Below are 26,136 nucleotides of genomic sequence, written 5' to 3'. Positions count from 1 at the left end.
TTGGGCTTACAATGGTGGTGAATGACACAGTGAAAAAAAGTCTATGCAGCTCAGTGATATAAGAGTAACACCTTGTTTTGCGATTCCTGATTGTTTAGAATGACAACATCTGGCACATGGTCTGTATCTTCTATGAGGTGGATTCCGTGCACGATTTCATTGTAAGGTTGTGCAATGCTATCTTCTTTTTGTTACAAGAATATCAAATATTTCTTCTTCCAGTTTAAATCAAAAGTACCCAATGCTTCAAGTCTCCATCCATGTCAAACCTAAAACTCTCTATTTTTGTTCTTTTCTCACATTAGCCTAACTATGCATTGAGATTTTAAAACAGAATTGCTAATTCCCTGTTGTAGATTCTTTGTCATACTGTTTTTCCTTACAAATTTGCTTTTCAATTATACTTGGCTCAGGAATTTGTAATTGGTTGGCCAAGTCAACATTGATGTAATTGTCTTCATCATTCGAATGGGTAACTGTTTTCTATATATGTTTCTCTGGATGGTAGGTGTTTGTGCCCTGATAATCTTCAGATTGATTTTCTTTGCGTTTGCAGGCCATGGGACATCATTGATTATATGTGCTGGAATATTGACTGGTTATTCAGATACATTGTACAAGATGTTGGCTAGGCTCTCAGGTAATGTTGTTGCCTACCTAGATTATTATATTTAGGTTGAAAATGTGAAGCAACATCCACATATGTGAACATAAAACATCTATTGGAACTTAAGCTGGAGTTCGACTTTCTGCACTGTAGTTAAAAGTATTTTAAAGGCAAGGGCATTTTGTTTTAGCAGAATCCCGTGTCTTACTACCAAACTAAAAAAATGCATCATGCACAGTTTAGAGTTTGGCTCCCTTTTCAGACCAGACTAGAACAGCTAAGGTATCAGATTGTGGCCAATAATGAGAGTCCTTATCTATTTTTGTCAACTCCACAACATGTGTATCATGGTAGAATTGAATGCTTATCTTTAGTTACCCATTACCTGACAGAGACTATCCACTAGCCAAACAGATCAAATTGACATGAAGAACCATCAAGTGATGCTAATATTTAAGAGAGGGAGGATGTTATTATGTCAGCCTTGGTAATCAATCTGTAAAATCTGCTTCTGGAATTGAGAAGCACCTTGTTAACACCATTAAGATGGGGATGGATATCAATGTTATATGCTAAGTTACTATAAGTTTATTAATGTCTAACAAATGACCAAAGCCAGGTCATTGGGGCTGTGGAATACAAAGTTGTTGATACAAAGTGGGAGTGCTCAGGCCATTCATATAAAAGCAAATGTGAAAGCAAAGTGACCAGTACGATCTAAACTCTAATGGCTCAAGACTAGAGGGGAAAACAATAGTCTGGGAGAGGATACAAAATAGCTGAGCCTCACGGCTCCAAATAAATGTTGCCATAAATTAACAAACCTTTGGAAAATTATTTCCTTCACTTCTGCAAGTCGATTTGACCTCGTAGAAGCAACTTGGCCCCTTCGTTTCAATTTGGCCTCCCTCTCACTCACTGAACTGATCCACACGTGCAGCCTTGGCAAACTCGGCCTCTGTGGCAAACTCACACTAATTAGGAAATTAACTCGACCTCCTTTGGAAAATCGACTTCTACTGGCAAACTCGACTTCTACTGTGCAAATCGATCTCTATCGAATTCCTTCTTGCTCTGAAAACTTGGTCTCTCTGAGTCAATTTGCACTATTGGGAAAGTCAACCTATTCTACAGATAAAATTGATCTCCCTCTAACTTAGAGAAACTAGAAATCGCTGTGAAGAATTTTCTCCCTCCACTCTGTCTTCAATCATTGCCAATCTTAATCTATTGGTGCCCTCATGCTATCACTGAACCCTTTGCTCTCATTGCAAATCTGTATCGAGTGAGTTCTCCAAATGGAAATTGATTTCCTCGTAGATTCTCTTGTTGAGCAACAAACGACAATGATCTAATCTCATTGGATGGCTAGGATATTCTTGACCCCATCACATATTTTTTCGAAAAGTCACTAGAGGAAAATCGCTTTTCCTCAATTAATCTCGATTGATCAAGTCATTTCCCGAAGTTAGACTTAGGAAAATTAATAAACTAACTAATGAATTCTAAATAAGGTAAATTTTCTTAGAAACTTTTTTTGGGTATTGGAGATAATTATGTGAAAATTTCTAAACTGAAATTCTACTACAGCAACTGATTTATTTCATCTACTTATTTTTCACAATAAGTTATTTAGAAATCCCTTCAGCAAATATTAAAATAAATTCTACTACAGCTATCACACAATTACACAGAGAAAATACATGCCAAGACCCAATCACATCAACACAGTTGTTTTTGGACAATTATCCCCGGAAAAACCCAATGCGGGAAAACCAGTGCAGCAGATGAGGGCTTTATTAATCTTTAGCAACATTCGCTTTTATAAGGAATGATTTTACAGAGAAACTGAAAGGAAACACCTGAGACTTTCCCTCTACGTCACTCTGCTGGCTTTGAGTGGCTCTGCGTCCCTCTGCGTGAGTGCTACATCTCTCCTTTGGATTGCGTCTCTCTCTGCGTTGTCTCTCATTGTCCCTGTGTCACCTCATCCTCAGTCATGGACTGCTACTGATGCCCTCCTCTTCTTCTACCCTGCAACTCTTCTTCTGAAATCGATCTCCTTCTCTTGAGAATCAATTTTTCTTGAGATACTGAGTATTTGCCAATGTGTCTCCAATTGATCCTCAAGACTTCTCTTATACTTTTCCTGTTGATGAATCAACGACTGAGATTAAGTCTCTAGTCAACGGCTAAGATTAAGATAGACTTGATCCTCGTCTCTTAGAAGTTTCTCACCCTTATCTTTATTAATACCCATTAATATTTTTATTTTCCTAAGTTTAGACTTAGGAATCCATTAAAAATATTAATTATTTTAATAACTCCTCATTTGGGTGGAATTTCCCAAAACGATTTTTGGGTCTTGGAGATCTCATGTGCCTTAGCCTTTCCTTCAAATTTCAAGGCTAGAGCTGTTAAAATTGGCAACTAGGGACAAACTCCATGTGGGTCATCTTATTCATGGCTGATAATATTTTTATTAGATTCCTCTCGTCGAAAGGTGTAGGATTGATCTAAAGATCATCCGATTCCGATAAGTATTTATGGAGATATGAATTTATTTTGATTATGGAATAATTATCAAGCCAACCTGCAACTCATGTGGGCTCAGAAGCCCAACAGACACATCTATTTATCATCAACATTTGTGTATAAATACAGGAGGACTTTTCCTCATTTGCATTTACTCATCTCATTTCTCTCTCTCTAACCGGAGCCGAAAAGGGTCGTTTGAAATGCAGGACCAGTGCATGGCGAAATCTTGCACTGGTGCGCGGCAAAATCTTGCACTGGTGCGCAACGAAATCTTGCACTGGTGCGCGGCGAAATCTTGGACTAGTGCACGGTGAACGACTCATCGGTGGAGACTTGACAAGTTCGATCTAGGGTTTGCTGCTGCTGATGTAAATCAGATTTATGTACTATTTCTCTCTGCTGAATTATTGAAGATAAAGGAAGATTTGATCAAAGGGTTTCCCCACATTGGGGTTTGTCCCTGGCTAGCCGCCACATCTTGTGTCTCTTGTCTTGGCTTGTTTTCTGTCGATGTTTAATGTTTTGTCTGCACTTTACTTATTGTACATGTGATTGCTAATCTATGGATAATAATAAGAAAAAGAAGTAAACTGCTCTAAGCATAGAACATACCATAACTTAACATGGTTTCAGAGCTGAGGTGCAGACAAAGCCCGAGCAAGAGCAAGAGCAATCACCGAAGAGAAGATTGACAAGGCTATCCTAAAAGAACTATGGGGACTTCAACACTCTTCCTTGCCGAAGACAAGCTTTGTGAGAAAGCTGACTATCACGGATGGAAGATGTCTCTCAATCTAACCTTAGAAGATCAAGGAGTGTTGGACCATGTGAGAGGCAATATTGTTGAGCCTCCATCAAATGCACCCGCTGCTGCTCGGAACAAATGGAAAACTGACGAAGTCAAAACAAAGAAGATCATCCGGAACTCTATCAACAAGCGCTTGGTGGCCTACATCTCCGACCTGGACACCTCTGAGGAAATCTACGATAGACTGGTGAGTTTATTTAAAGTTAATGATGCAAATCAAGCCTTGTTTCTTAGAAATAAGCTGAAGGAAATTAAGAAGGGCAAAGATGAGAGTATGCAAGCATACTTCTTAAGAATCACCAAGATCAGGAACGATCTCCTATCTATTGGGGAGACTATTACTGATAGGGAAATGGCACTGACAACTCTTGGAGGATTACCATCCGAATGGTACGTGTTCAGGACTACTCTGAACAATAATGTAATTCCTGATTTCGAGGAATTAATGGCTAGATGCATTCAAGAAGAAACAAGGGTAGAAGAGCAAGAAATGCCCATGCCTAAAGGTCCTCCGGTTGCCTTTTCGTCTCAGAAGCAGATGGATCTTGCTTTCCTCAAGGCCTTTGTTATAATGTCTGCTACTTGCTCATCTGTAGGTACATATTGTAGCCGAACAATCCTGCTGTACACAATCCTTGACGGAATGGTACCTAATGTCTATATGCTTGGACCTATCGTGAAACACTGGATTCTCGGACAACCTGATGCAACTCTGATTGTTGCAGTGTATCACTGTCATCTCTATCCTTTGACTAAATAAGGCTACTAGCAGCGCTTGAAGCCATATGGCCTTGCATGTAGCATTGCTCGCTGCTATGTACTCTACCTCTACAGAACTCAATGCCACGAACTTTTGCTTCTGTCTGTACCAGGAACAACTCGTGATTCCAAGATGAAGCAACACTTTGAAGTGATTTTTTGATCCACTGTATTACCTGCCCAATTTGCATTAGTATAGCCCAACAATATCATCACGTTGAGCATATCTAATGCCATACTAGATAGGACCTCACAAATACCTCAATACATGTTTTGCTGTTGTCCAATGCACTCTCTTCTGCTCCACCATGAACTGTCTAAGAGAGGTTACTGCATAGGATATATCTGGCCTGGTGTTGACCAAATACATGAGAGAGCCAATCAACTACCTATATAAGGTGGGGTCCACATCCTTCTCCTTCGATGACTCTACCTTCCTCCAATTTCATTATCATGGGTGTAGAAATGGCTCTATAGTCCTCCATCCCTAACCTCCTCATGATCTCGATGCAGTATTTCCTCGTCCAAGGAAAATCTCCCCATTCGTCCGCCACACCTCCATGCCTAGAACGTAGTGCATGAGCCCCAAATCCTTCATCTCAAACTCAATTGCAAGGTCCCTTTTGCACTCCTCTATGAGCCCCAGTCAACTTATAAGAAACACGCTGTCCACATAGAGAACAAGAATGAGGTTCGCGTCCAACTCACTCTTCATGAAGCCTGTTGACCACTCCGTGTCAATAACCATAGCAGTACACCCCCTTTTTCTGCAAAAGGGGATATTGCTTGATCGATGTGTCCATGCCGTCCATTATCATCATTAGCCTGATCATCATGTTATAATGTAAACCCATTTTGCATGTATATGATGTAAATAATCTCAACAGAATCGTGTCATGTATGTAACAACTTAGGTAAACCTACCTTTCTAGTGACGATCTCTATTCTGGGTGGTTTTTTGTCTCACTGATCCATTAATGGATGGTCGACAGAGTTTTCCCCTTTAGTCCTACCCCAAAGCTGGAATGGATTTTGTCACTAGGATCTTAGGTGAGTCTTAGTGTTCTAGATCGAGTCTATGTAAAAGTAATTTGAGAATAATTCTAACTATTTGGTTAGATTATTTTATTATAGATTACTTGGTTTGCTAGATTATATTTGTGTCACAGAAGTAGGTAATCTGTGAGGGTTTATTACAAATGAGTTTTTCCCCTTATGATGTAAAAATATGAAAATCATGATGTAAAGTGTCTAGAGAGTTGGAAAAATAATTTATCCCCTCATAGGGTAATTTATTAAATTTTCTGACCAAAAATTAATTAAAATCCTAAACCATAAATTTAATTAATTCTACGTCATAGGTAAATTTAAATTATCCAAAGGAAAAATTCGTCGGTCCTAAAAAATTAAATTTTAAAAGATCTCGGGACTAAGGTAATTAATTATTTTGATAAATTTTAAACCTTTGATCCCTGGGGGCTAAGTTAAAGTCAAAATTTTGGGGAAATTAACTCAAAATTTTAATTTTTGAGTTAATTAAAATGCATTTAAATGAAAAATTCGATTTTCCTCAAAAGTAAAATATTTCAATGAATGAGATTAAAAGAAATTTTGATTTTCATTAACAATCGAGATTGCTTTGACAAGGATCACTTGAACTTGCCGTTGGAGAATTTATTTTTAAATAGGAAGTCATTTGTCAGTTGATCCATCCGATCTCTGAATTGTGTACTAAGCTCTCAAGCTCTCTTGTATACTTTTTTGAATTAATGCAAAAGCCTTTGGGGTTTCAACGTGCTGTGGTGTTCCTCTTCATGAATATATGGTAACATTGTTTTAATTTCTGCTTAATATTATGTGAAAACTATTAATCAATAGGTCTTTTAGAATAATCTGAATACAAGTACCTTATTCAATTTGTTGGATCTAGGGTAACATTTTTAATTTTGATTGAATTGGTAGGTATATCTATTTCTTCATAATTTTATTGTTATTCTATTTCTCTACTTGGTTTGATGGTTGATCTAGTGTTTGTAGAAGATCTCTAAGGTTTTCAGTGACCGTTTGGGGATAGTCCTCAGTTGGACCAGCCAACTCTCGACATATATTTTCTGAAGAGCCTACCTCACATAAGCTCCAGGATTTATCTAACGATAATTTTTTTTTTTGCAGGATGTTTTTGGGCTAGTACCTCTCTAAAATTTCAAAATCTTTTAAATATTTTGTGGAAAAATTGATAGATCTGGCTATTAAAAACCTTTGATTATCAGATCTGGGAGCGAAGTTGGACTCATACTCCTCAGATCTGATAGATCTGTAGAATATTTGGTAGATCTGTTATTTATTTGCGTAGATCTGAGATTTGTGTAGCATAATTTTCAATTCTAACATTTGGATTTTTGGGATTTTCTCTATTTCTGTATATATTGGGTCTTGGGCATTTCAATTTTTGCCTATGCAGGTATAGATTTGAAAAGCAGCCAAGGAAATCTTCAGTTCTGAGCCAGATCTAGACCCTAGAAGGCAAGATTTGGGTTCAAAAGTTGTTTGTAGGAATAGATCTGAGATACCAGCCAAGGAAATCTTTAGATTTGAGATTTTTTTTCACGGACATCTGGGGGTTTTGAAATAGACAAGATCTTGTCCCAAATATTGTTTGTAGGGTCAAAAATCGAGATTATTTAGTTAGCCATTTTTTTTGTGACATTGGGCAAATTTCTGAGCCTTTGGGGCCTAACACTATTTTTCAAAGCCCTTGCCGTGGCCTGATTTACCCCTGTGGCATCCCTGTTGTGGCATTCCAGCAGCCCCAAACCCTCACGCTGAACACTCCTCTGCTGCCTACCATAGCCTCCTTAGCCTCTGAACCTCTTCCGCTACCTTCCCTATCTTTCTCGCCACCCTTTTCGTTATCCCCTTCCCTATTTTCCCTGCCTATAGCAGCCTTTATTTGCTGCATCTTGTTGCTTGTAGCAGCCTTTCAAGGCTTAAAGCAGGCCTGTTGGCCTTAATTTCTTTCAATGTTACTTGGGAGCGGGAGCGGGAGTGACCATTTTCAGAAGCTCCCGGTTTGGGAGCGAATCCCGGAGCGATTTTTTAAAAATATATATATTTTTATATTTTTTAATTTTTGATACATATATGTCAACAAAAACATGTACAATGATGAATTAGATATAAAAAACATAAAAAAGCATAGATTGAACCATATAACAACAATCATCTAGAAGTTATAATCTTCATCAACCACGTCCGCAAGTTAGTAACATAGTAACATACAACATATTGAGTCTCATGATTCATCAATCTTAAAGTTTCAAGCTTTCAAAATTCAATATATAACATTTATCATCATTGATCACCAAAGTTGTACTTGTAAGCTAAGTGTAACCATTACAACAAATAATATCTAACATGAAATGAAATGTTATAAAATGAAATGAAATGAAACAACTTTCAACTTTCATGAAGCATCATATTCATAATTCATTACTAATGAGTTATAATTGCCAACTTCAAACTTAAATTGTCATATATTGTTTAAAAAAATATCATAATAAATATGAAAGAGTCAATAGTTATAAAAGCTACTAGAAACTAGAAAAGAGAAGTAAATCTATTATCTATTTCTTATGCTTGGGCCTCTTGCCACCACGAGAAATGTCTAATTTTTTAGTCTTGTTGCAAAATCAGGATCTTTGTCATTAATATCACCCTCCAAGCATTAATATCCAGAGATATCTTTGTCATTACCTTTGTATCTGTATAGGGATCTTTGTCATTAATATCACCCTCTAAGCATTAACATAAGATAGAAAAAGCATAGCATGTCAAGTCAAGATTTTGTTTGAGTGATGCGTACATTTTTAGAAGGGTCATGATAGAGGAGTTCGACAACCAATGTCACTAACATCAAGGTACATAGAGGGATTGGTACTCTTGATTAAATATGAGTTCCATACCCTAATACATGACAAAATTCAATGGAAACATTGCAATCCCTCAATCCCTCAATCCTAAAAAACTGATAAGTCTGCTGGATTTTGAATGAAATCTAAAATTCTACTTTCTCCATATGAAATCCAATGAGGACGAAACCACTCTCAAACATCCTGAGTCATTTCATGGTAATGTTAAAAATTTAGGTAAAAGGATGAAAATGAAAATTAAAGAAAATGACATTTTCTTTAATTTTCATTTTCATCCTTTTACTTTAAGAATTTAACATTACCATGAATAGCATATCAATACTAGGGCCTAGACTTGATCATTAAGTTGCCCCACTCAAAAACTATTTGTTTCTTTAAAAAAAAATTGCATTTCGAACATTACTACAAAAAAAAAATGCAAAAAAGGCAAAACGCTCCCGAAAAGGCAGGGAGCGAAATTTTTTTTAGGGAGCGCGCTCCCGACCCGCTCCCGAGTCGCTCCCGCCCGGAGCGCGGATCGGGGGGGGGGGGGGGGGGGGGCGCTCCCCCGCAACACTGATTTCTTTGCTGCACCCTCATACCTACCCTTATCCTTTTCAGTATACCTTATTCCTTTTCGCTGGCCCAGTCAAGCCTTCCCTTTGCCAGCGTATCCTTCATTGTCCCTTTCTTCTAACTTTTCATTATTCTTACCTAAACCCCAGCTGTCATATTGAAGTTTCCATGTATTGACGGCTTGTTTGCAGCATTTGTTTTCACCTTCCAAGTAGCAGTTCCTGCAGGTAATATCATCAAAGAGGGCCTTGGGCTAAAGTGGTTTAATGTTCAACTCTGTCTCCTTCTCATCTGTTTCATTACAGGTTTCAGGTATATACTTTACAGCGGTATGTCCATGGTCTAAGGCTCATACAAATTTACTCACATAAACTTGTAATTGTTGCACAATAAACATTAAGTGATAAGTCATCCTGATGCCTTGACCTTCTAGTTTCGTGTAAATCTGAAAAATATGATATGCTGATTTCAAAGTCTGATAATGTATCTACGGCAGTGGTGAAAATCTTATTATAGTGACCTAGAATCATTCACAAGTCGTCTAGGATTTTTAACAGTTCATTGCATTAATAAGGCATTCAATATTTATGATTGTCATACTTTTTCTGAAGGCTGATCTTATATAACAGTGGTATAAAAGTAAATGGTGGATTTAATTGGTGAGTGGTATTAACTCATGCTCTAAGGGGTTTCTATCTTGCTTAGACGTAGCACTGATTGCATCCAATTATAACTCTGTTTTGGTGACTAAAGTTACACATTGTCTAAACACTAATATTGTCATTTGCATATTGTTTTTTAACTTGCAAATCAAAATTGCAGAAGTTGCATATCTCTATTAACTGTCAAAAAAAAGGCTGGCTATAAAGAAATTGCAAGTAATCATATTGCTTTCATGATCATAAGTTAAAAGGAACAAATGTTCTTATGGTTTCATTTTGGTAATAAGTCATTTCTGCAATCTTGCAATTACCTTAATCATAAAAGTACTTATCCATCTCGAAAGCTAAACATTGTGGATTAGATTGGCAATTCAAGGAGCTATTGGATATTGGAAACTCTTGTTTTCTCACAATTACACTAGGATCTAATTCGATTTGGCATTGTAATTGGTTGACATAACTCAAGGCATTGGAATGTAGTGGCCTTGCAATAATTTTGGTTTGATATCTCTTACATTTAAGCAATCCAACTTGGTCATCCTCATTCCAAACTTATATTGCATTTCCCATTAGATCTTACATCTTGAACATTGACAATTAGGATTGTGAATGATTTATATTTGCACTGCTGTGCTTGTTGATATTGTCATTGTTCTCTAATAATCCACTGCTCATTTCTTCATTGTCTTTGGTGCTAACATTTCCTTGCAGCATTACTTATCTTATGGCTTGAAGTATATTGCATCATGGAACAAGTTCTCTAATTTATTTGAGCATTGTATCTAGGCACTGGTCTCTTATGATTTCATCTTAAGTGTCGTATTATTTTAACTGAAGTTATCTATCTCACATTGCTCAATTTAATAATTTGCTCTCTAATCTTAATTCAAGTTGCTTAGAGAGGTAATTGCCTGGCCTCAAATCTCCTAAAATTTGTTGTTGCAACAAGTTTCCCCTTTCCATCTACCTTTAGGGACTACCCCCCTTGACTTAGCTAGGAGAGAGTCTAAACGGAGTGAATAGGGATCAGAGTGACAACCCCTACTCTGAGCGTTGCGCCTCAAGTGTACACTTTGGGCGACAACAATGCCCATGCCTTGCAAGTACCTGTCAATGCGCTCATACCACACCCTAGGAGCCTGCTTGAGACTGTACAAAGCTCTCTTCAACCTACACATGTGGGTCTTATTGCTGCACAAAATAGCAGGCCTTGTAAATAAGCAAGAGCTAGAGGGAACGACAACACTTGGGATAGAGGCCCACTGTTACCACAACCTAAGCCCCTACTCTTCTCAGAGTTTCACCGACATGAGTCCTAGTAATAACCAACTTGTGATAGATATCTATCTATGGTAGGTTTGAAGTGAGGGAAGGTGGCTCATTCAATGGAAAGGTTCAACAAAAGTGCGAACTTTGGGAGAAGCTAGGAAAAGTTTCCATGAAAAACCCCTTTGAAAGATGACTACACGAGACCTAGGGTTGATATGTATAGTGATATATGAGTTCATCAAAGATTCAGATAGACAAGAGAAAAGGAAATTAATGATTTACTCCAACGAGTACTAAAGCAAATGCTTTCAAAGAAATCCCCAAGTTGCAGGATTAACTTCTAGGGTTACCTCTTGATGTGATGGCTAGGGCATCAAATTTCCAAAGATTCCACAGTGGGAAATCCACCAAAACTTGAGGACCACCATAGGAGACACAAAGGAAGAGTTCTTTCCAAACGAAATTTAAAATGCCCCCCTCCAATAGATTTCGCACCAGGCCCTAGAGAGGCCTCCTTATCCTTGAAGGGACAAGGAATAAAGGTGAAAAGATAAATGATTTCAGATCTATGAGATTCATGAAATGGACCAATCTTTCCTCCACTATAGCGTCTTTCTTGTTGATAAATCGAGAGGCTTCCAATAATTATTAAATTTTTCTTTCATTGATGATTATTTGTGAATTCTGTTGTCATATTTTAAATTAATTTTGTTCTTGTTCATCAAATAATTATCAAATGCAAAACAAGAAGACCAAAGAAACAAAAGAACAGAGAATATAGAATCCCATCTAGGGCAAAATCCCTCTCATAGGGGAAAACCCATGAAAACCCATTCAAAAATCTCTTCTTGTAAATCAGATCAAAGTGAGACATCCAAGACCCATGACCACAAAAGAACTTTCACCTCTATATGTCAAGTCAAACCTTCCATTCTGCTTAACAAATTCATCATCAAGATATCATTAACATGAGAAGTAACAAGGCAAAACTTTCACTTATTCCATCTCAAGAAGAAACTCTTCTTTCATTTCAGATTCCGTCCCTCCACTTCATCTCGATCCTTCTGCGAAATTTTAGATTAAAAACATATCCAAGTGTATGTCCAAGCTCATATCATTTTCTATTTACACTATGCAAAGGGGTGCAAACAAACATGTCCATTGGGGTAGGGCCAACTTGCCATGTAGGCCAACATGCCATCTAGAGGGGTTTTTGACCCAAAATTACATAATTTTTTTTTCCTTTTTCCTTTCAAGGGGTCCAAATAGGACTTTGATTCTTTCACTCAACAAAACCTAGAAGCATGAAGAATGTGCTTATCTAATAAATAATAATAATAAAAATTATTTTGAGCGTGAAACATCTCGATTCTTTTGCGAAATTTTAGATTAAAAACATATCCAAGTGTATGTCTAAATGAGCTCATATCATTTTCTATTTATACTATGCAGAGGGGTGCGAACAAACATGTCCATTGGGGTAGGGCCGACTTGTCATGTACGCCAACTTGGTATCTAGAGGGGTTTTTGACCCAAAATTACGTAATAATTTTTTTTCTATGTTGCCAGGAAACTTGGGTTCGGGGACGGGTACGTCATTTTTTGAAACAGGGTGCGTGGGTTCGTCAGGGGTATATTATAATTTATATATATATAATATATAAATATTATATTTTATAAATTATAATATATATGAATTTGTATATTTTTCAACTTTAAACAAGAAAACTAAAATATTTATGATTTAAACTTTAAATATTTAAACATGCACATCATTGAACATTCAACATTCACAATGAAATTTCAAAATTTCTAGTCTGATATTAAGTGCAAATTGGAGTTTACATATTAATAAGAATCATGATATATGTCCATTGTCATACTACATTGAAAATTTGTCTTAAGGCATCTCCAAACAAGAACTAGGAAATTTTAAAATACTAAAATAAAAATACCTAATAGTGAACAGCGGCTTCCTCAAGCCATGTCATCAGCATCACTCAGATCTTCAGTTAACATGCTCTCCAGGTAGGGATCACTCTCATCTTGAGTCTCTTGCTCATCCATAGCAGCTGGAGGTAGCTCAATAAGGCCATCTGGTTGTATCTCCTCGTCCACACACATAGCATCGTTTGCGTATTGGTCCCATCTCTTGAAAGGACCCTCCTTGTATGCAGGGTCTTTTCGAGATATGAGACGAAGTGTGCTATGAACGTACACTAAGTTCTCTGCCTTCTTTAAGCCCAACATATTTCTCTTTACTAAATGGATAAGGCATGAGTACTCCAATTCCTCTCGCGAGATGAAGAACTAACTACCTAGAATATTAGGGGAAGCACATTAAATTAATTAAAAATTAAAAAATAAAAACTAAAATGAACCCCAAAGAACTCAATTTTGGGGTTCCAAGTACCCATCATCAGTGTTCTCCGTACCTGTCAAGAAAAAGAACCCAATTTTTTTAATGAAGAACCCGGTTCTTCATTGAAGAACTCGGTTCTTCATTGAAGAACACGGTTCTTATGGGTTCTTCTCAGAAGCACCCGAACCTGAATCCGGTACTTGGGGACGAGAATCCGGGACGGGTTCGAGAACCCCACCCCCGAGTACGGGAACCCATGCAACATAGTTTTTTTTCCTTTTTCCTTTCAAGGGGTCCAAATTGGACTTGTCTCTTTCACTCAACAAAACCTAGAAGCATGAAGAACGTGCTTATCTAATAAATATTAATAATAAAATTTCTTTTGAGCGTGAAACCCATGTTTGAAAATTATATTTATATATATATATATATATATATATATATATATATATATTTTTTTTTTTTTATATCAAATATACAAAATCAAGAGTACATGAGTTATTATGAAGACCAAACCTAGTTACATCTTTCAACATTTCATAGTTCATAGATTATATTTTATGCACAATCATAGAATGTCATACATGCTAAAAAACATGCTCCAATGGATCAATCATCTTGTTGGCATTTGTGACAAAAACTTATTTAATTTCTCGGCCTTAACTACAAAGGCTTAGATGATCATTCACAAATTATCGAGGCAAATAGTGATACTTTTGAAATTATTCGAAGAAGACTTCCAATCTACCATAAATTTCGTAAGGCAGGACATTGACACAGTCTTTAGGTATACTTGTTCCAAAGGGATGCAAGTCTTTAGACATATATTTCAGTTTCATTGATAGAGTTCCCTTTTTGATAGTGAGAGATCAAATACTTCAAAACAATAGCAATCATTTTTCGGCATAGGCTATCAAATATTAGGTAGACTTCTTGTAGCTTCAATACCCAATATTTAAACATGATGCAATACCTTTAAAGAAGAACAACTCAGTAATGGACTTATTTTGCTTTGATTGAAAATTCAATTTTGATATGAGGTGCGGTTATTACTCCATATTTTTATGCAAGACATACTTAGCCCATCCTTGTTAGCTCCTTATTACACAGGTTGTTCTCACATGATCGCTTACATGCTTGACTTAAACTAGGACTTCATCATGATAACAAGAGATCATTTAGATCTAAGATACTTTGAACATAAATTATAGATATAATATTTACCTCATATTCAAAGAGTTCGGGGAGGCATCATCCTTCCAACTTAGTTCTTGAACATGCTTTACATGGAGATCCTTTTAGGCGCAAAACTTCAATGAATCATTTGAGATTTTTCAACCTTCCATATGTTGGAAATTGTAACTAGGTTCGGTCTTCATAATTATCTTTGTACTTGTTGTATTTTCCATGTAAAGGAAAAAGAAGATTTTTATTATTATTATTATTATTATTATTTCCTTAGTCAAGCATGTTCTTCATGCTTATAGGGTTTATTGAGTCAGAAAAATATTTGTCACAAGTCAATCTATTGTATTGGAGTCAAGTCCCATTTGGACTTTTTTAAGAAAAAAGAAAAATAATTTAATTTGTGTCAAAACAGCGATTTTGTCACCCATAAGACCAAGTCGGCCCTGCCTGGACACGCCAGACCTGGAAGGGACAATTCAACCTTCTGGATATGTGTATATATAGTGCAATTCAACCTCATTTGGACACACATTGACAACTTCAACTTCTGTGCAAGAAAGAGTAAGAAGACAAGCGAAAGGCTAAGGAGAAAGAGAAAAAAGTCAAAGGAGAGAGAGCGAAGGTCTAGAAGGAAGGAAAATCGAACATTTCTCTATCTCTGTTCACATGTGCGAAGGGAACTCTATGAATTACAGGGTCAAAATTCTATTTTTGGAAGGTGCTGGGGCAACTCTGCGTAGTTGCAGGTCCAAAATTTTAATTGGAAGAAGCTTTGACCTTCATTGACTTCATTAGACTTGACTTAGTTGAGGAAGGCTTCAAGGAGGGCTGACTTGGGTCTTGTGAATGCCCTTGGTATTGGTTTTTTGCCCCTGGATTTCTCACTTTCATTTGATTCTATAAGAAGAGAGGATTTATTGGGTTTTCCCCTGGCTTGGAGCCTATATCTTGTGTTCATTGTCTCTTGTGATCTTCATGGTTTATATTTTGGTAATTGTTTAATGAAGAAAACATAATAAAAGTAATAAGAAACCAACACATATTCATAAACAAATATCAAGTTAAGAGAAATCAACCCTAATTTGCTGCCCTAGTGATTTCTCAACAAGGTATTAGAGCTATGGTGAGGAGAAGGCAGCTTGCAGATCACTTTTGTTGGCATAAGTGGAAACCATTTCTACAACAATGTTCCAAACTAGTTTGGAGGAGATCATTTGCAAAGGGCATAAGGAAGTGTTGTAGCGCCTACAACCACCCTCCAAAATTTTGCTTTAGCTTCATTTTGGAGCCTCCCTACCAACCTTTCACAGCACCTTGTCTTGCTTCGTCAAGTATACAAGCTTTATTGTTTTTTTTGCAGAAAGATAGCCTGTCGATCAAAGTTTGATGCATTCCCCTCACATGTTGTTCATCCGGACTTGGTCCAGCTGCAGGCTGAGCAGCTCCCCCAAGAAATTGCGCAATTTTGGAGGGAAACCAACCTTCCTTCTAGAAATTGTGCAATCCTTTCTAACAACCTATTGGGATCCGGAATTGCGCAATTCTGCCAGTCAATCCTCACAGTGAAAATTGCGCAATTTTCCCCAGCAGGGCTGCTTAGCCCAGGAATTGTGCAATCCTGGGCAATAGTCAGCTGCTCCGCCCAGAAATTGCGCAAATCTCCTGGGCAGCCAGCCTAACTCCCAGCCAGAAATGTGCATTTCCTTCCAGCAGTTGAGCTACCTCATGCTTGAGTAGTTGGGTTGACCAGTTCCACCCAGGACCAAGGAAACTTGACTTGCATGCATAGCTTGCTTTTTGCCGAAAAAGCAAAAGGCAACATGAAAAAACCATCTCATGATTCAGGGAGCTATTTTTAGCAAGCTGGAGGTTATATGCAAAGTTCCTCCAAGTGTCGCTTTTTCCTAGATTTGTGGCATGCGCGTCATGAGCTCAAACTTATTTATTCGATGCATCAGATCTCATTCTTTCACATCAATCTTGGAGCTCTGACATCCCACAACACATCCAGGACTCTTCGACACATCTAGCTCATCTATTCACGGGTAAGTGGTCTCAACTTGTCTTTTTCAACATTTTTGTCACTTTTTGTGTTTTCGCTTGTGTGAGTGCTGTTTGCTTCATTTCTTTGAATGCTTGTTGTCATTTACATGCATACTAGGTTGTACTAGCACCGTTTCAATTTTCATTGCTATCTCACTGCTGTTGTATGCATGAAATTGTTTTGCACGAACAGTCACCGATTCGGCGACTCGCTTCACTCACATGCATGTTGATTTGTTTACTGAATCTTTCATTCATGTTTGCATGCACTATCAATCACTTCTGCTTTAACTTAGTGTCGCCATGCATTCACTTTTATATTTGTTTTCAGTTGCCCGTCGGCGGGTCTGGCCAACCTTGGCCCGGACTATGTGTTCACCGAGACAACATTGCACAATTTGGGGAAGGAAGGTTCTGTCTTCCTGTCTAGAAATGCGCATTTCTGCCCAGGCACTGTCCTCTAGGACTGTTTTGCGCATTTATGAGGGATAGTGATTGTTGGCCCAGAAAATTGCGCAATGCAGTCCATGAGCCTGCAGTTACTCCCAGCTGGAATTGCACATTGCGCAACCCCAACAGTTAGCAGTCAGTCTGGATTTTGCATTGCGCAAATCTGGCAGCCAGTCTTGCCTCCTAGACAACCTAGACTGCCTTTTGCATAGTTCTGGCAGCCAGTCGCTAAGCCTTCCAGAAAAAATTGCGCAATCTTGCCTATCAATTCCCAGGTATGTGCTATGTGACTCCCCGAATTTGCTTTGGTTTTCGCTGGCAGATTTCTTGCCATGCATGTTGGTTTGTCTCCAGATCTTTCAGGCGTTCATCCACCTCTTAGCAATACAGGACCAATGGCCTCCAAGAGAGCGGGATTGAAGGACACTGACGAAAGTGCAACTGGAGCAGCAGTTGAACGGGTGTCCGCATGTCTACTGATCTATGAAGATACCAAGTTGTTTCTAGACAAGGACATCAAGCTGAAATGGCAAGAGGTCAATGAAGCATTTATGAGCACTTTTGAAGAAGACCTCGAAGACCGTTAGGTGTACGTGAACGTTCACAAGTCCAGCTTGTACCGGATTGCATGCAGATACCCTGCATTCCCATGCGCGAACATGATCCATTAGTAGAGAAAGCAGCCATGGCTATAGAGGCAAAGAGGCACCGGCGTGACAAGCGAATCGCGCAAAGGCAGAGGGATAAGAGAAGAATGGAGGAAGTAGAGGAGTTGCATGAGATGAAGGAGGAACTCCGGGAGGAACAAGAGCTGTGCAAATAGGAGAGGGAAGCGCAACAACAACAGGTACAACAGGGGGCGCAATATGTGCAAACAAATGAAACAACACCTGTACAGCTAGTAGATTCATCAGAACAATTGGCATCAGGCAGACAGGGTGAACCATCGTAGGAGCAAGACTTCGCTCATGAGATAGAACAAGCACTTTAACAGTTGGATGCAGACATAAAGTAGCAGGAGCGGGAACAGGACACCGACCTCATGCCTCATCACTAAGAGGTCGACTTACCCGTTTCACCGCATCCAGAGGATGAGCAAGTCTCAAGTGACCAAGGAGGCACTGAGATCCTTGGAGATCAGCCGGAAGGAGAGATGCACAACACCTCATTCGATGAATCTCAACAGAGTTGTGCAGTCTCACAGAGTGTCAACTCCGGAGTATCATACATCTCCTATGCAAGTTGAAGAACAAGTGATCGTGTCTGACATGCTCAAACATTCAACAGCCTTGGCCGATGCAACTAGAGTGTATGCCGAAGTCACTAGCTCAAGTGTTCACTTTTTGATAGCTGAGAATGAGCGAATGGCAAAGGAACTACAGACGGCCAAGCAAGGAGGAGAGTTGGTGATAGCGTCCGCCTGCGCTGAACTGTAGAAGGCAATACTAGATGAAGTATTGTCCCTGGACACAGTTATGCGGGCGTTGTGATCCAAGTTTGGTACCGTGCATAAGGCAGTCGTCCATCTCAACGGATGACAACAGCGATGTGCTAGGAGAGCACGTATCTTGGCGAACTTACATGTTGTTGTTGATTACATGCAAACAAGGACGATGAGATATAAGGGAGCCCTGCTTCACTTGCCTAAGATGATGAGGGCCAGTGCGGTCGAGCTGAAGGCACATATCCGTAGTCAGATCCAGAACCATGAAGAGCTCCCACAGCTCATCACTAGCATACAGGCTTCCCATGCATGAGTATTCAGGAGTATGGATGTTGTGGTGCGCGCACATGCAATCCCATCTATTGGGACTCTCACCCAGGAAAAGACAAAGGCATAGGTCTAACTAGAGCTTGACTCGTACTTCGACGAGTTGATGCGCATTGCCACCAACCCAGACTTGCCCATCAGTACAAACATCATGCACAAGTATGTTGCTGGTCCGACTGCATTGAAGACAATGATGTGCATGCTTTTAGACAAGTTGGACAGAGGAGCCTGAGCAGTGTACCCATATGCTATGGAGGCAAGAGTCAGGTTCCAGATAGATGTCACCGTGGAGCACACAGACACCATCAAGAATTATTGATCTTGGCATTAGTATGTTACTGTTTATCAGCATGAGGATGTTGAAGAGCTGGACTTCCATGGTTGTCTAAGTCATAGTGATGTCTAGCATGGCTTGCTCAAGCCATTTCTCTCACATGGTTACATGTGCATTGTAATGTAAGGTCTTGTCAAGTGTAAGTCAAGTGTGGATAGTTGGATGTAACAGTCATAGAGTAGATGAAGAGTCATGAGGGTAGTTGAACTGTCACAAAGGTGAATGTCAAGGGTCACCCCACCCTTTGCTATAAATAGTCCCTCATAACTCATTGTAGAGGTTTTTGGTCAGCCAAGCTTCCAATAATACTATCTTAGAGAGAGCTTGGACAATATTGTAATGAGCCTTGGCTTCTCCACTGCGCAGAGCTAGTACATCTCTTTGGAGGAGCAGGCGGTTGTGGCTATAACGTTCCGCTATCGGAACTAATGGTTGGACATGGATGTATTGCATGACTAGAACTTACACTTCTTAATGTAACAAGAACCAACACGTTTCATGCATATGTTGTATTGTATTCTATGCTATCTAGTTTACTTAAAATGATATATGTATTGGTTTGATTACACATGCATGTATAGACTATTCTGTATAAGTATGTATGAATCCTTCTGAAATGTGCTGTTGGTTTAACCATCACTTTGGATTGCTCGCTAACTTGCCTTCCATCTTGTGATGTATCTTTGCTCGTGTGTTCCATTTCAAGCCGAGTGTTATCACATGTTTTCAAGGGGCGCACTCATCTCAACCTCTGTGTGTTAGAACCTCTCATGCACCCTCTTCGACTCATTGCAGCTGTCACACCCTTGCTACCAACAAAGTTATCTTACTTGCGTCTATGTGAAATCACGGTCAAGGCATTGTCGTACGACCCATTGCTGAGACTTCGACACCAAACGGTCTGAGGTCTAATTGGGACTTCTTACCGCGGAGATCCCCTGACATGTTGGCGGGTCCAACATCGTCAATGGGAAGAAGACTCAAAGACCATCATTCATCTTGAAGAAAGACTACTACATCACAATCCATCTCTCTCTATCATTTAAGGCTCTTGGTTACTCATCATCATTTTGAAGAAGATCATCATCTTACCGATCTCTTTTGAAAGTTCTTTTATCATCACTCATATTGGAAGATCTTTCTATAGCAGACGTCTATGGAGATATTTGAAGCATCAAGATTCTTGGAAAATGGAAACATATTCTTGGAAACATCATCTACAATCTTGGAAGCATCATCATTCATCTTTGAAGTAGCTTGAAGATGCTATTGTGCTAACTATCCTAGAAGTCATAATTCAAGGACATCTTTGAAAAACTCTTGGAATTATCAAATATTTGGAAGCATCAAGAAGGCTTCATCTTCATTCAAGCATCTTACTCTTTTGACAAGTACTTTATTACACTCCATGTCTTAATCTTCAAATCAAATGACATCATTTTGTAAGGAAGGGAACAAACTCGATGGGTCATCAAACTTTCAAGCATGGAAGAAGAAAATTGATTTGGTTCTCATAGAAAATGAAGTTATGGATCATGTTCTAGCCAACATTTTAGTACTAGACAAAGACAAGACTCAAGAATTGGCCATGCTACCCACCACTTTGTGGGTGATATCCATAAGAGAAAAAATTCTCCTAGATGGTCCTGAACTGGCAACCCCTTGTAGCCCCTAGATAGCTCAACGTGCCACTATCTTCGTGACTTGAGCTAGCCATGTGGTCCCTTGCTCATTTGTTATGATCGTATGTTTGAAGGTGGGCCTTCCAACCTCGAAGGTATGGCCTTTCATTGTGAAGTTGGGTGTTTCTTTTTTTTCATATCATGGACACTCTTGGACATTGATTAGTGGGCGGATTTGGCAGAAAGAGTGGGTTAGGTCTGTATTTATGTCTCCTTTGTCCAATTTGGTGGTTAGCCTTGCATCCTAGTCCCGTTGGATCTCCTTTATTGGCTACCAAGCTTTAGGGATGACACTACATGGGAAACCCTGATTTTGGTTACGTGGTCCCGTCTCCCAACACCATAAATATCACCCCCTTCCACTCATTACAACCCCATTCATCATATTTCCCATCCGGGTCCACATTTGTCCACGGGGTCCACAAGGAGTTAGCTTCCACCTCTGCTTGTCCACACCTCGGGTCGGGCTTGGAACGATGCCCAGAGGTTGATGCAACTGAAAGAAAAAGAAAGCATAATTTGGCCACGTTCAATAGGAAAAATACCATAAAATGCAAAAGATGGCGAGGACATACACATTTAGCACATGGGCAAAAGCCAAACATGAGCTCTACCTCTTTCATTATGGCCATCACCTTGGCTCCTAGGGTCCCTCATACTGACCCCTTTCATCATCAAGGAACCCATGATGGTCCCAACCCCTGGTGGGCGATGAAATGCCCCACCTTAAAGGGTATCTACTACTTTATCTTACACGTCATGCTCTCATCCCCTGTAGCCCCAAGCAATTACAAATAAAAATAAATCAAAGGCAAAAGGCATGTGAAGAAGGTTGGATAAACAAAGGCCGGGGTAACTCATGTACCACAATTTCTCCCTCCAACATTCATATACCTAAGTGTGAGTTTCCCCTATTGTAGCTACCCTCACACTGTGGCATGTGGCTTGGAGCCTTCCCCTATTGCCCCATTCCATTCCATCATTATATCACATGCCACCAACCACTTGATGGATATACCATGGACATGTCACCCCCTTTAGAGGTAGAAACCACTTAATAGGGTCCTTGGTTAACCCCCTTATTGATCTTGGAGACACCTGTACATGCTAAAGCCCATTATGGAAGGGAATGCCACTATGAAGTGTCCACTTGATTCCATGATTTGTAAGCTTTTTACTCGTTTACTGTAATGATTTGTTGTACTGGAAGGCGAGGGGATGCATTGGATCTTATACAGGATTGCAGGTGGGTCTCCATTTGGGTTTGATCTCCTATATAGGGTCCAAGCCCTCCAGAGGGTCATATTGGCACTTGTAGGGTGTTACTGCTCAAACTAGCAGGGGACCTAAAGGGGATCCCTAAAGGGAAAACGCTAGACCAAGGGAAACAAATGGAGACTTAGCCCACTGTCATCTCAGCTAAGGCTCCCTTCTATTTACAAACTTTCACTTATGGGAGGAGACTCAGCATGTTATGGAGTCACCGACAAAGGATAAGTCAATGAAATGATATGGAGTGACTCAGCCAATCCCTTTCCTCGAAGAGTTAGAAGGGTAAGGCTTGCTTGCTTCCTAAGCAAAGTACAATGTTTTCTAGGGAAAGAAAAGTAGGAATCAAGGGTTAGGTTTATGGGATATGACTTGTGAAGTAACTGACCAATCCCTAAACTCCTTATTATAATTGGTATCCCGGATGGTTCTTGAAGAATATGGGACCACACAGGACCAAGTGGATCTGGTCTAGGATAAGGGGAATGGGTATAGCAATCAATGATGTTCTTACCCTAGACAAGGTGGGGGAAAATCAAAGAAAGAATTTAAACTTGAAGGTGTTGATTTGATCCTATGAGGTACTAGCCTTAGGGATGCTAAGGCAAAGTTTGATCTTAGAGCTAGGGCTTGGATTTGCTCCCAATTCCAACGTCGGAATGACTTCAAAATTGGAGGAGAACTTGGGGAAACACTGTTATGAAAGCAACTCACAAAAAGATAGAAGAGATAGATCAACGCCTTAGAATTCAGCCTGTTTGAGGGGGCAACCTCCTTTTCATTACACAAATGAACCATTCTTGGATGATACAAATGACAAGACCTCCTTTCTATATAGAGAAGTCTAAGGGGTCATATTATAATCAGAGCCGACATAACAATAATAATGTAAGGGCACAATAATAACAATAATGGGCTTCTATGAGGCACAATAATAACAATATGGGGACTACATGGGCACAACAATGTAATAAGGGGGTTGTACTAATAACAATAAGGGGTTACACTAGTAGTATAGCGACCTAACATGCCCCTCCTTCAAAAAGTGTTGTCCTCAATGCTAGAGTAGTTCTTGATGCTTTTGTATAAAATTCTTGTCCTCCCATGTGGAATCTTCAGTGGGTAAGTTCTTCCACTTAATGAGATACTCTGAAATTGATCGATTTCGTAGCTGTTGGGTTCTTGTTTTTGTGACTGCTCCAGGCTCCAATATGATTTTTCCTTCCTTGTCAAGTTCTGGCAATATTGTTTGAACTGGGATCTTTTAAAACTTTTGAATGAGTGGCCACACTTCCTCGTCCTTCTTCCATTCATCCCTTGCTTCGTTTATCCAATCTGGTTGGATAATAGAAATAGCACAAAACAATGCTTCCATATCCTCATCCTCTCTTGAGAATGCATCTGCAAAAACGTTTTGCTTCCCTTTTTTGTAGATGATTTCAAAGTCATAACCCAACATATTTGTGACCCATTTTTTATGTTCTTCTAAAGATAATATTTGCTCTAAAAAGTATTTATGACTATCATGATCCATTTTTAACTTGAAGTGTTTTCCCATTAGGTAAGGTCGCCTTTTCTTAAGTTGCATGTAGTATTGCCAACATTTCCTTCTCATAAATAGCTTGCTTGAGATGTAGTCGTAAAAATAGCCAATCGCCTACATCAAACCTTCTTTCACTATGATGTTGATTTGCCTGTTGTTTCATTCGATTCTGCACCAAAGTGGCGTTATCCTTTAAAAGTTGGAGAACTTGTTGATGCTTGATGTGATATTTCACTGCTTGAATCTTTTTCTTCTTGATAGGTCCTTTTATCTTGAGAGTTTGAGGAGTGGTAATTTCTTCCAATGAATTACAAGATATGGTCGGATTCATTTCTTGATGCTCGATGTGATCTTTCACTTCTTGAAATTTTTTCTTCGTGATATGTCCTTCTATCTTGATAGTTTGAGGAGTGGTAATTCCGACCAATGCATTACAGGATATGGTCGGATTCATTTCTTCTTTCTCTAGGGTTGTTTCCTGGTGTATATCCTCTTTTGATGTTTCTTGATCCTTTTCTTCCTCCTCTTCATAATCTATGTAAAATAGTTTCTTCTCAGCACACTTATGACCTTTAGTGTATTCGTTATCACAATTGTAACAAAACCCTTTTTCTCTTTTTTCTTCCAATTGTCGTCGTGTAAACCTTGTAGGTTGTAGAAGGATAGGAGAAAAAACACTTCCATAATTATAGTCGTGAGTGGTGGGATTCCTTGTTTCCATAATTTCGCTTTCAATTTTTCTTGCCAACCTGAATGCCTTCTCTAATGAATCAGGTTCCCAAAGACAAACCTCATGTTGAATGTTATCCTTTAAAGTCCTTATGAAGATATCAATCCTTTGCTTCTCTGAAATATCATTTACCGTTATATTCAATTTTTGAAAGTCCTCAATGTGCTCTGCCATTGAACCCTTTTGTTCGAGATTTATCAATCGGCTAAAGAAGGTGTTACTCTTTGTATCCTCATGATGTGCTATCATTTCTTCCGTGAAAATTGACCAAGTGACAAGTGCTTTACGAGGACAAAGTCCTTTATACCATAAAAATTGATCCGGTTCTAAATATGAAGATGCAATATGTACCTTTTGTAATAGTTGCACCTCATGTAGATCAAAATATTGCTCCATCTGTAGTATCCAATTTACTAGATCCTTGCCATCAAACTTCCTCATATCGCCTTTTTTTAATTTTAGGAGCTCGGTCTTGAAACGATTGTAACTCCGTAATTTCAGATCTCCAAGTTCTGAAATTGCGTCCTGCAGTAGCCCCCTGCATTCTCTTTCTAACCTCGCAAGTCTGATCAAGATTGGATTCTGCAAGGAAGAATTATGTCAAATCTCCCACGATGACCTGATTATAGACTATTTCAGTAGAGCGCACTTGTACGAAGTGGCACATGTCACTGTTTCAACCTTAGGATCTAAAAAATATACACAGAAAACTACAGTCCGTCCTCCCTCTGTAACTTACGAAATTTCAATTGGATGCTTAGAGAGAAAGTTATGATGATTTTCCCAAGGTCACCTGTTTAGAATGTAATTCGAGAGTCTGCAAAAACCCTAACTTCCTCAGATTATATCTCCAAAAATATAGTGAGACAAGATCTGAAATTTAGACTTGAGCTTTACCAAGATTTCGGTTCAAATGGGTTTTAATTTGAGAATCTGAACCTTCGTAGAAAAAAATATTATAGCGAAAATTCCACAATGACCTATTTGAGATGCAATTCTGGAGCTTGGAAAACCCTTAACTTCCCCAGATCATATCTTTGAAAATATGCGAGACAAGATCTGAAATTCAGACCCGAGGTTCAAACCGATCTCTTCTCAAATGGGTTTTTTTTAGCATTTGAAACTTCATAGCGAAAAAATTATAGCGAAAATGCCACGATGACCTGTTTGGAGCAGCGAAACCCTAGATTCCAAAGCTATGATACTAAATGTTATGAAACCAGCTCACAAAAAATAGAAAAGATAAATCAACTCCTTAGAATTTAGCCTCTTCGAGGGAGTAACCTCCTTTACATTACACAAATGAACCCTTCTTTGATGATATAAATGACAAGACCTCCTTTCTATATATAGGAGTCTAAGGGGTCATAATATAATTAGAGCCGACATAACAATAATAATGTAAGGGCACAATAATAACAATAATGGGCTTCTATGGAGGACAATAATAACAATATGGGGACTACATGGGCACAATAATATAATAAGGTGGTTGTACTAATCAATGTTTTAAAACTCCGACTCCGACTCCGACTCAGCCGAGGGTCGACTCCGACTCCGACTCCGACTCGGTATCAACTCGGCCGGCTCGATTCCAATGACTCGGTCATTGTAAAAAATACATTAAATATTTATTT

At 38.9% G+C, this 26,136-nt stretch overlaps 1 protein-coding gene across 2 annotated transcripts in view; it reads left to right on the top strand.

The window, feature by feature from the left end:
- LOC149158306 (preprotein translocase subunit SCY2, chloroplastic-like) overlaps positions 1–26,136 on the top strand; it is a 389,240-nt gene that overhangs the window by 182,199 nt on the left and 180,905 nt on the right. For both annotated transcript variants that reach the window (XM_089436189.1, XM_089436188.1), the window contains one exon: positions 557–640. In XM_089436189.1, the coding sequence (XP_089292315.1) occupies positions 557–640 (84 nt within the window). The remainder of the gene's footprint in view (positions 1–556; positions 641–26,136) is intronic.

Source organism: Pinus tabuliformis, chromosome 5_2, assembly GCF_031772625.1.
Source record: "Pinus tabuliformis cultivar Carrire ecotype Pingquan chromosome 5_2, CPIR1, whole genome shotgun sequence".
Lineage (NCBI taxonomy): Eukaryota > Viridiplantae > Streptophyta > Pinopsida > Pinales > Pinaceae > Pinus > Pinus tabuliformis.
The sequence above is the reverse complement of the archived record's forward strand: the minus strand, read 5'-3'. Positions and strand labels throughout refer to the sequence as shown.